General features: G+C 38.4%; 1 protein-coding gene across 1 annotated transcript in view; it reads left to right on the forward strand.

Annotated features, from left to right (window-relative positions):
• Positions 1–4,813: 4,813 nt before the first annotated feature.
• Positions 4,814–12,540, forward strand: part of SMCO2 (single-pass membrane protein with coiled-coil domains 2) — a 48,889-nt gene continuing 41,162 nt past the window's right edge. The window contains exons 1-3 of the mRNA XM_036760789.1: positions 4,814–4,857; positions 4,985–5,030; positions 10,236–10,391. Of these exons, the coding sequence (XP_036616684.1) occupies positions 4,814–4,857; positions 4,985–5,030; positions 10,236–10,391 (246 nt within the window). The remainder of the gene's footprint in view (positions 4,858–4,984; positions 5,031–10,235; positions 10,392–12,540) is intronic.

Below are 12,540 nucleotides of genomic sequence, written 5' to 3' on the forward strand. Positions count from 1 at the left end.
ATCTGATATAGGCTCATGTACAATCATATTAAACGTCAGTCATATCAGTCATTTTGAGAAAGAAAAAATCAGAACAAAATGGAAAAACCATGAGGAAGAAAAAAACAAAGAGAAAATAGTGTGCTTCTATCTGCATTCAGACTTCACAGTTTTTTCTCTGGATGTGGATAGCATTTTCCATCTTGAGTCTTTTGGAACTGTCTCAGATCATTGTACTGCTGAGAAGAGCTAAGTCCATCAGAGTTGGTCAACACACAGCGTTGATGTTACCATATATAGTGTTCTCCTGGTTCTCCTCACTTAACTCAGCTTCAGTTCATGTAAGTCTTTCCAGGTTTTTCTGAAAGCAGCCTGCTCATCATTTCTTATAGCACAATAGTATTCCATTACATTTATATACCACAACTCAGCCATTCCCCAATTGACAGGCATCCCCTCAAATTCCAATTCTTGGCCACCACAAAAAGAACTGCTATAAATATTTTTGCACATGTAAGTCCTTTTCCCTTTTTTATGATCTCTTTGGAATACAGACCTAGAAGTGGTATTCCTGGATCAAAGGGTAGGCACAGTTTTATAGCCCTTTGGGCATAGTTCCAAATTGCTCTCCAGCATGCTTAGATCAGATCACACTCTACCAACAATGCATTAGTGTTCCAATTTTCTCACATCTTCTCCAACATTTATCATTTTCTTCTTCTGTCATATTAGCCAATCTGATAGGTGTGATATGATACCTCAGAGTTGTTTTAATTTGCATTTCTCTAATCAATAGTGATTTAGAGCATTTTTGTGTATGACTATAAATAGCTTTAATTTCTTTATCTGAAAACTGCCTATTCATATCTTTTGATGATTTAGCAATTGGGGAATGACTTGTATTCTTATAAATTTGACTCAGTTTTCTATATATTTTAGAAATGAGTCCTTTATCAGAGACACTAGCTGTAAAAATTGTTTCCCAGGTTTCTGCTTCTCTTCTAATCTTGGTTGCATTGCTTTTGTTTGTGCAAAATCTTTTAAATTTAATGTAATCAAAATTATCCATATTGCATTTTATAATGTTATCTATCTCCTGTTTGGCCATAAAATCTTCCCTTCTGTGACCTATTATCAATACCAATAGTACTGTCTATATACTATATACTACTACTACTACTACTACTACTACTACTACGACACACACACGCGCGCACATGCACACACACACACACACACACACTCACACACATACACAATATGCTATATACTATTATGATACCATTATTAACTCCTGATCAAAAACCAAACTGAAAAATTTTGGAACTGACTACAGTATTACTTGCTAGATAATTTAAATAGTAATATTGAAGTCTTCAATGATAAAGACATTATTTTTGTACTTTATCTAAAAAAATTCATATTACAAAAACTCCATTACTATGTGAAGTAAAAAAAAATTGCTTTTCATAAAGCTAGACACAAAGGATTGACCACTATTTATTTGAATAATTACTGTTTAATATGAGCAACTTTTTTTTTTACCTAATTGTCTTTAGTTCATTTTTTGCTTCAAAGTTATTTGGTTCCAGTTCTAATACTCTTTCATAATCTAAGTGAGACATAGGAACATAAAACTTAAAAATACATGAAAAAAAGTTTCATTCATAGTCAAGTTTTTAAAAGGAATTAAGAAACCATTAACAGTTGATATCAAGCAAACTGATATGACTTAATCTCAGCTCTAACTCCAACACCCAACTTAAAAGAAAATCCTAGCACAAATCATAATCCTTCACTAGACCCAAGACCACTACTTGCAAGTATGTACTATGTACCATAAGTTATTAAGCCGTTAAATCCCACTACATATCCACTTCAGGCAGACATTTTGTGATCTATACAATACAAAGAACATGTACTGTCAGGTCAATGAAGTTAGAAATTTAAATGAAAACTATAAAATCCTTTTACTAGATATTAAGACTCATTTAATCCCTTATATAGTTGCCTCATTTTTATCAATACTACTGAATAATTAGTAATGAGAATAAAATACACAAAAATTATTTTAAAGTAACTCCTTAAAAGCCAAAGGTGGTCACTATGTAGTCTTCTTTGCATGACAAAATGAAAAATGAATGCAATTTGATAATGATTACCTTCTTTGGCATCCTCTAACTTCTGCAGTGCAAAACGAGCAGCCCCTCTTCTAACATAAGCCTTTGTATAATTCCTATTCAATGCAATTGCCAAATTACAATCAGACTCAGCAACAGCAAATCTGTAATACATGAAATGTCATTATTAATAAGATAAAGTATTAACAAATTTTCTTAAACATAGTCCTCTTCTGATGACTCACTGCAACGAGAAGACAACCCTGAGCTCTTCAAGGTTTTGACAGCAGAGGGGAAGCTCAGAAAGGTTTTGAGAATGATTCTATCTATGAATGAATAAATGAGTTAAAAGGGTTTAAGTGTTTAGCACTACACAAAATAAGAAAGCAAAGATAGTTTTGCCCTCAAAGCAACCAGACTACATTGTTGACAAGAAGTATAGAGTTTGGATCCTACCTCATACATTTACTATGGATGACCCTGGCAAGTCACTTCACCTTTCAGCCTCAGTGTCCTCATGCATAAAATCAGGATACTAATAGCCCCTATCAATCTCACAGCATGGTTGTGAGCACTGGCTGGGATAACACATGTCAAGTGCAATATAAATGCTAGCTATTATTATGATTACTATTCTAATGGAGAAACAATAAACAGAGTGGAGTGCTAACCAGAGAAGGGCATTCTACTGAGTCAAGATAAAGGGATAAATGGAGTTATAAAACAGTGACACTCCATCCAAGAATAATGAACTCCATTTAAAGAGGGTGCCTATGCCAAACATGTCTCATTAGTCTCCAAAGTACATTCCAGACTTTCCCAACGGACCCCTGAGTAAATATCTTCATTCTCATCCCCCCTCCACGGCTTTTCAGCTTCATTTTATGTTCTATCTTTCCTCATTAGAATGTAAGCTCCATGGTGGAATGGATTATTTTTCTACTTATATCTGTATTCCCAATACTTAGCACACTGCCTGGCACACAGGAAACACTTAATAAAGGCTTCTTGACTGACAATGGCAAAACTGATCTGAACAGAGTGCACGGCTGCAGAACCAGAAGGTTGTGGTAGGAGATAGAAAGGAAACACCACAGATGGAAAGGAAGCTGTGGAGGCTGGAGAGGAAGAAGTGAAGGATGGCTAGGGCTTTCCTGAAAATGGAATAGAAGAGGCAGTGATGAGGCAGGAGGGCAGCACCCAGGGCAGAGTTTTCCATTGTACAGTTGGTGAAGAAGTTGTAAAGGAGAGTGCTAGAGACTAACTGGCCAAGTCTACTTTCCAGGGACCAACTTTGGAACTACAGTTCTACTAGTGCTGTCCACACTAGTAGAATGGTCACAAGATTATTATTTTTTTTGGCCATGGCAACTCCCAAAACAAAGTAAAATAAAAACTGGCCCATAGTCTTGCATGGCTGCAGAAGGGATGGGAAGGGGACTACTCAAAGTCCAATGACTGATGGTCAATATTGCTGGAGGACCAGAATTATATCAACCTTGGCCATCTTGCTAGAAAAGCAAAACCAGAAGATGGAAATTACAGCTAAATAGAAGAATGGCTTCCAGTATTCCTAAGAGAAGTAAAGAAAGGAGTGGATTTTATCATATGCCTAAAGACAACAAGAAATGTTATGTTATGGAATAACTGGTTATCAGGTGTTATGACAATTGCAAAAAATAAAACAATTGCCAAAAATTGCAAAAAGTACTTGCAAAAAACACAGTGAAAATAACTGCAGACATACCAAATAAGTATCAAAAAAATGAAACAAATTATACTTTGACAAGAAAGGACAAATGATGTAGATTTCATCCCTCCCACCTTCCCCCACACCCCCCCACCCCGAGCTAGCTGTCAGGCATTTAAGCCTGTTTCCTGGAAAGCTAGACAAAAGACATTTCACAGTTAACTGAAAGATGTAGAGAATAAATAAGCTCATTGTGGTTAATGTTTCTTGATTATGAAAAAGGATTTAATTTATTAACGTCATCTTATACCTCATTTACAGTATGGTGTATCCCATCCATACATCAAAATCATTTAAAATTCCTTAAAGAAATAACCCTGTTCAACGACCCTCTGATGATAAACATAAGGCAAGGCATAAAACAGGGAGATGGATGCCCCCTAAAAGTATTCACCACTGTGATAGGGAGGGTGAGTGTAAGGGGTTGGTGCTGACCCCAGGGCTGTTGGGACCACTAGCACTGGGCCTGTTTCCTGGGTAAACCCAACAGGCTTAGTAGGAGTGGAACAACATGGCACCCAGAGGAAGGGCGTCCACCTTTGGGAAGCCCCTATAGTCTTCCTACACATGGTGGCAGAGCCTGTCCACGAGGGAGACACGAGCTTGGAAGGAGAGACCCGGTTGGTCATTGCCTAATGCTTCTGAACCATTACCTAATGCAGTGCCTTGTTACTTTACTAGGACATCTTTGATACTTTACGGGCACATCCTGCCTTGTGTCTCACATAACCCATGTAGCTCTGATATGGAGGTGCTGACTGTCTTGCAACATCCCTGATCTTCCCATGACCATGCAGATACCCAAACTGAAACATTTCTGTTCTTTCCTATGCTGTCATCCTCATAACCATTGGCCCCCTGCTTATGATCACGCATTGCAAACCCTATAAGAAAGGATGATTTCCCCCAATAAATAGGAGTTGCTTCCACCTTGACTCCTGCCTCATTCATCGCATACCGAGACATGTCCTTGCTGGTCAAGGACCCCCAGAGGTGTCACCGTGACAGGTGACGTCCTCCAGATGCTCCTGTTTGCAGATGATGTTATAATGATTGCATAAAGCCTCAGAACACTCTAGGGTTCTAAAAGAGATCTGTAATCATTCAAAGTAATTTGACCAATCTATCCCCACAGGAAAGACCAAGTGGATGAAGAATATCTATTGACCACATTTCAACAGGTATTTGGACAGACACCCTATAGAGCTTGTCCAAGAGCACGTATAACTGGGATAGATGGCACACATAGACAATGAGTTGGGTCCAGAGGTAAACAGAAGATTAGGCCTGACTGCCTTTGAAAAACTGCAAGGCTCCTTTACTCATCTGAACTTCTCGTGAAAGCAAGACTCTTCTTTTTAATGTTAACACATTCTATTAGTGTTGCTATATGGCAGTGAGACAAGGAAGTTACACAAGGTAGTTATAACTACCTCCAAAACACTAAAAATTGGCATCACATGGAGGCATGGAAAGATGCATGGTGAGCACTGAGTAGACACCCCCCCACACACACACACACACGCACACTTGAGTAACCTGGAAGAACAAATATAAAAGAAGTCATCAAGGAATTATATGGGCTGGTAATGTGGCAAGAAAGAGAATACTAGAATCCTCATGATACCAGAAGAAAGCCTCTCACCACAGTGGATAGACCCTCTATAGGAAGAAGGGGAGAACAAGACACATCACTTACGTTAACTTTATGGGAGGACATGAACAAGTGTCATATGGGATGACTAGTTATGGATGGGTGGCTGCTTGCACTGTTTAAGAGAATTACTGAATTGGGGCAGCTAGGTGGCGCAGTGGATAGTGCATCTGTCCGGGAATCAGGAGGACCTGAGTTCAAATACAACCTCAGGCACTTGATACTTACTAGCTGTGTGACCCTAGGCAAGACATTTAACCCCAATTGCCTCACCCTTGCCCCCCAAAAAGAGAGAGAATTACTGAATCAATGAGACTACAGGTCCATTAAGTGTTGAAACCACAAAGAATTCCTTGAAGTCCACTACTGTGGTGTCAAGAAAATGGAGTCTTTTCTTCCTTTGTTCTTTTCATGGCGTCTAAGAAGTTCATCTCCTAATTGTTTTTTCCTGAGCTATCAAAGATAATCTAAAAGAGTAAAATCCTATCTGATGTAAGAATCTAATACACTTTATTTGCATTCTTACTTAACCATAAAGTATCATTTTTTTTCTTCTCCTATAAAAGCAACCCTCCTTAGGTTAAGAAAGAAAATTCACTCTACAAGTGCCAAAAAACCTCCTATGGAACAAGTATATCAAAATCCAGGCATTGATAGCAACAACTAAGATCCAATTCTATTGCCAAAAAATAATTATCCCCAACACTAATACCATTTATACTGCTTTTTCTATTAGCACACTGGGTTTTTTCCTGAGGGGGGAAGGCAGGGCAGTGACTTACCCAAGATCACCCAAAAACTTTTTCAAAAAATTTTAAAAATTTTCAAAAAATTAAAAGTAATCCCAAGATTCAGTTCCCAATTATAATTGCTAAGCATCATCAAAGGTGGCCACATATTTGTCTTCTCCTTTCCCTCACTTACCAGAAAAGGATAGAAATCTAAATCATCACAGACCACCCTATTTCAAGGGCTGAATAAAGGTGGGAACTTCATCTTCTAGCCCTCCCTTTTTATTTCCATCTCCCTTCAACTCTTTCTCTTGAGATTGAGGAGAGAAGTGCTTAGCCTCAAGCACCAATTTCTCACCCAGAATTATAACACAGACTCTGACTATGGAAAAAGGAAAGTCCCACACTCCATTTTCAGATTCCCTGCTGGTTGTGAGATTTAGTGGTTGTTAGTAAAGGTAAAATTGAATTCAATCTTGGTTTCATCTGCTTCTAAATGAATTCTAAACCATCAAATCAGATTGAGAGACCCAATTTTACATACAGTTTATATGAGATTTGAAAGACACAAAACCTTAAAGCCACCCTACTTGCACACTTAGCAAACAAATAAGGGCATATACAAAAGACAGAGATTTATCTCTTTATCCAGAGGATAACCACATTGATAGCAATTTAAAGGGGAGGCATGAAACATTGCTTTCAAATTTCCATCTTAAAGAATGGAGAGGAAGAAGGTAATAGAAAGTAGGTGGCCCTCAGCCACATGGGACAACTGATGGGACAGACCACTATGGATGGACAGTGACTCTGGTTGTGTCTGGTTTGTCCTTCCTTCTTGAAGAGGACCATAACATCAGGAAGATGATGCCACGACATGCAAGTGAATTGGATTTAAGTGAGGGAGGGCTGTGCAAGGTCACCACCTCACTTTGTCCTCAAAGGAGGGTCCAGTAACAAGATACAGAACAGGACAACTGGAGATAATCCAGAGTGACTCTGGTAATCTTTGGGTGTCCAATCTCTCTCACCCCATCAGCACTGGCCTTGTTATAGCTCCCAGTTGCTGTAGCTAATGAACTGCTTTGATACCCTCTTTCCTGCTCCTGGCTTCTGCCAAGAAGCATGCCACCTTATATACTGCCTCTCCCATCTCTCCACTTCTCTCCCCAACCTCCAACTTTTATGGGCTTTTCTCAAAAATTTGGACATCTCATTTGAAGCCTGGTGATCATTTCTTGGCTGGGAAGATTAGTAAAAACTACAGTTCCCTAGATGCTTAGCTGTCATTCAAAATATTTGATTCTTCAGGTTTTTAGAACCTGTCCTAGCCAAAGAGGGGGAGGAAAGTTGTCACAATAACTAGTTAGTACTAATTATATTGTTTCTTAAGCTAATTTTAAAAAATGTTTAGATAACTATTTCAGTATAATCTGTTTCTTTTGTAGTCCCTATATACATTTTGTTTTATTCGTTTGAGGGGCCCATAGGTTTCACCAATCAAAGGGGTCCAAAGAGACATTTTTTAAAAATTATTTTTATTAGCCCTTCTCAGAAGTGCCAGGATCTATGACAATTCCAAAAGACTCACAATGGAAAATGCTATCCACATCCAATATTTTAAAAAATAAATTTATTTTTAGTTTTCAACAAAAAAATTCCACTTCATAAGCTTTTGAGTTTTAAATTTTCTCCACCTCTCTCCCTCCCTCTTTCCCCTACCAAGACAGCATGCAATCCGATATAGGTACTCTCTCTCTCTCTCTCTCTCTCTCTCTCTCTCTCTCTCTCTCTCTCTCTCTCTCCATATATATGTGTATATATATACATATGCATACATACACATTCTTATTAAACATTTTCACATAAGTCAAGTTGTATAGAGGAATTAGAATGAATGAGAGGAATCACGAGAAAGAAGAAACAAACCAAATCAAAACAAAAAGACAGCAAATAGTATGCTTCAATCGGCATTCAGACTCTATATTTCTTTCTCTGGATGTGGATGGCATTTTCCATCATGAGTCTTTTGGAGTTGTTTTAGGTCCTTTCATTGCTGAGAAGATCTAAGTCTACCAATGTCAGTCATCACACAATATGGCTGTTACTGTGTTCAGTGTCCTCTTGGTTCTGCTCACTTCACTCAGCATCAGTTCATATAAGTCTTTCCAGGCTTTTCTGAAGTCTGCCTGCTCATCATTTCTTAGAGCACAATAGTATTCCTTTATATTCATTTACCACAACTTGTTCAGCCATTCCCCAATTGATGGGCTTCCCCCCAATTTCCAGTTCTTGGCCACCACAAAAAAGAGGTGCAATAAATAGTTTTGTACATGTGAGTCCTTTTCCCATTTTTATGATCTCTTTGGGATAGAGACCTGGATCAAAGGGTATGCACAGTTTTACAGCCCTTTGGGCATAGTTCCAAATTGGTCTCCAGAATGGTTGGATCGGTTCACAAATCCACCAACAATGCATTAATGTTCCAATTTTCCCACATTTTCTCTAGCATTTATCATTTTTCTGTCTTGTCATGTTGGCCAATCTGATAGGTGTGATGTGGTGCCTAAGAAATGTTTTGATTTGCATTTCTCTAATCAATAGTGATTTAGGGCATTTTTTCGTATGACTATAGATAGCTTTAATTTCTTCTTCTGAAAATTGCCTGTTCATATCTTTTGACCATTTATCAATTGGGGAATGACTTGCATTCTAATGAACTTGACTCATGTCTCTAAATATTTTAGAAATGAGACCTTTATCAGAGACACTAGTTGTAAAAATTCTTTCCCAATTTTCTGCTTCCTTCCTAATCTTGGTTGCATTGACTTTGTGCAAAAACTTTTCAATTTAATGTAATCAAAATTATCCATTTTGCATTTCATAACGTTCTCTAACTCTTGTTTGGTCATAAATTCCTCTGTTCTCCATAAATCTGACTGGTAAAATATTCCTTGCTCTCCTAATTTGCTCTCAGCCTTTATATCTAAGTTGTGTGCCTGTCTGGATTTTATTTTTGTATACAGTATAAGATGTTGGTCTATGTCCTGTTTCTGCCATTCTATTTTCCAGTTTTCCCAACAGTTTTGGTCAAATAGTGAGTTCTTAAGCTGGGGTGTTTGGGATTATCAAACAGTAGATTACTATAGTCATTGACTCCTGTGTCTTGTGTACCTAAGCTATTCCATTGATCCACCACTCTATTTCTTAGCCAGTACCGAGTAATTTTGATGATTTCTGCTTTATAATACTATTTAAGATCTGGTATGGCTAGGTGTATTGGGAATCAAGATGGGCTCTTAGCACTCATTCAACCAAGTGCCCTTGAAGAGTTTGGCCTTTGTTTCCTTGATTAAATTAGGAGTCTTTGATGACCTCCTTGCCTCAAGAGAAAGCCTAGTTTACATGAGTTTGATAACATGTTTGTGACATCAGAGGCTTTTAGACCACATGGGTTTAAGTCACATTTTTGTGACGATTTTAAGTCACTTGGGTGAGTTGCATGTGTGACTCACCCTTGACCCTGAACAAGATATATAAAACCAGGGGTTGGCTTTCTTTGTCTCAGTCACTGGAAGAGTGGTGTGTGACTCTGGGCAGCCATTTTAAGAGTCCCCAGCTTGTAAACTCAGAAGTTGATGCTTTCTTAGTAGCTCTGAATTGTGATTTGTTCTGTTTATATTGTGTGTGTTTGTAATTTGTATTTGCTCTGAAGTTCAGGGCGCTGGCTTTTTCCCCTCAACTAAGTGAACGATATTTGTATGCTGGAATAAAGTAAGATAGTCAACCCCTTAACACTGCTTTCCTTAGTAAAGCAGATGAAAAGAACTTGGGCTTGCAGCACTCTTGTCGTTGGGCTCGTGTTGGTTTTTCACCCCCACAGCAGCTGCTAGCCGAATTGTTGCAACACTAGGCCACCTTCCCTAGCATTTCTTTTCATTCATTCCCTTGAAATTCTGGACCTTTTGTTCTTCCAGATGAATTTTGTTATTTTTTTTTAGTTCCATAAAATAGTTTTTGGTAGTCTGAAGTTGAGGAATCTTAATGAAATGATGACGCTACAAATGAAAATAGTTGGAGACCCACTCCAACAATGGACTGAGAAAAATAACAACTTTCTAAAAAATAATCTGTTCAGCAGAATATACAAAGCAGGAGTAAGTAGGGCTGGCCTGGAGTGCTAACCAGGAATTTGGCTCCTTGGGCAAATTCATGATTGAGGGGGAGAGGCAGAGTTTCAGGGATACTTAAACACCCGTGTCCCTACTGCCCGCATCCTATACTTAGGCCCTTACTACTATCCTCAAACTTGAGCTACTTGAGGACCAAGAGTATCTTTTGCCTGAAGATTTAGCCTCAGCTAGTAGAAAGGCAAATGAATTTAGAGTTATTTAGACAGTCAACCTTTCACATTCCAGTGAATCCCACTTTCTAAACCAGAGAACTATGTAGGCCTTCTCAGAACTTGCATCGCCACTGACCCCCAGGGGAAATAAACTGGAGCTTGCTAGAAAGCGTTGCCATTGAGCTTTTATTACCTGAATAACTAATGGTAGTAGCCAAGGGCAAACTCCTGGTATTGAGCTCTTCTGAATGGTAGCCCAGTGATTTGCTCCATCTCTTAAATTCAGGGGCCAAGTGTTCAATCCTTAGTCTGGGAACTTTCACCTCTCAGCCAGAGGCTTCATTTCTGTAGTTACCATCTCTTAGGCCAGAAAGCTGCCACAGCTTCTCTACAGCTGCCATTTTGGGGAATGAAGTAGCAGCTTCTTGCGGGCTAAGCAAAGAGGCAAATTTAGGCTTTACCATCTAGTGTTTAGGTCTCTTCCCAACTGATCTTAGCTTCATCCCCTTTTTAGAAGCCCATTACTTACCCAAGGCATGGTTCTAATCCAAAGTAAACTGACTCTAATCAAATCATCCCTAATGCTGAGACTTAATCACTAATACTTAATGGGATATATAATAATGAATCCAATGAAAGGGGAATTCACCTTATTGGAAATTATGATTATTTAAAATATAGTAATTTGTTCCAGCCCAACAGAAATATGCAGTGAGAATTTGAATAATGCAACTACTTCATGGGATTCATTATTCCCACTAATTTGGCTCTAACTAAATTGTTCATTAAGAGCCAGTAGTCCTGGGCACTCCACAAATGCCATTAGGGAGATGTCCTCAATTATGTCATTGAGATATATCAATGACCATGCCCAAACCTTCCACAGAGAAATTTAATCAAAGTTCTAAAATTATTAGGCTTATTATGGCCCAACTTTCCTCTTGGTTCATACCATCTAAAACATGGGGGGAAAGTGTCAAAAGGGGTTTAGAGCTCTGAGGCAAGATGCTTGGGTTTTGTCCTAGACCTGCTCTGTACTGGGCAGACTTCATTTCTCAACTTAAAAATCTTATACTACCCTGCTTCCTTGGTATTTAAGAAATGAGCATGACTTCTATGACTTCTAATTCCTTCCAATGTATCCCCTTTCTCTTGATATTTTTTCCCGTGGATTCCATCAGAAGGATATATGTCTAGTCCCATTTCAATCTGTGAAACTCAGAATTATTTAGCTGACCTTGAATAGAGGAAGGTTGGAATTGTTTAACCTTTACCCTTGAAACTGGATTTTAGTTATATAGGTTTTCTTGAAATGGCAATTTATTCCTTTATATTGAATCCTCTCATGTTCTCCATGTACACACATGGCAATTTTTCCTTTCTTATTTTGTATTTAAGTTTAAAATAAAATTTAAGAATAAAAAAAGATTGTATCAATGATACTTTTGCAAATTCTACAAAATATTAATTCTACCAAATAAAAGTGTAAATGTTGTCTCTAATCAAAATTGTAAACAAAAAAAAAAAGACTGTCTAAGGGGCAGAGAGGTGGAGCAGTGAATAGAACAGCACTGACCTTGGAATCAGGAGAACCTGAGTTCAAATTCGGCCTCAGACACTTGATACCTACTAGCTGTGTGACCTTGGGCAAGTCACTTAAAGCCTATTGCCTTGCCTCCTCCCTGCAAAAAAAATAAAAACAACCAAAAAGACTGTCTACCACTCTCCAAATGTCTTTGCCATATACTATGAAGACAGCAGTGGGGAAGGGCTCCTTTCATTCCCCTTAATCCCAAGCCATTTAGGATTTTCCTGAGTAGTGTATTGCTGGGTTTACACATGGCTGCTCTGCCCCACCCTGTCCATTGTGACAAACTACCTCTGGTCCATGCTTAAAGGAAATCCCTGACTACTAGGGTTCACCACTTAGTGGTTGTTGTTGTCCTGTTTTGGCCAGCAAA

This window comes from Trichosurus vulpecula, chromosome 5, assembly GCF_011100635.1.
Source record: "Trichosurus vulpecula isolate mTriVul1 chromosome 5, mTriVul1.pri, whole genome shotgun sequence".
Taxonomy (NCBI): Eukaryota; Metazoa; Chordata; class Mammalia; order Diprotodontia; family Phalangeridae; genus Trichosurus; species Trichosurus vulpecula.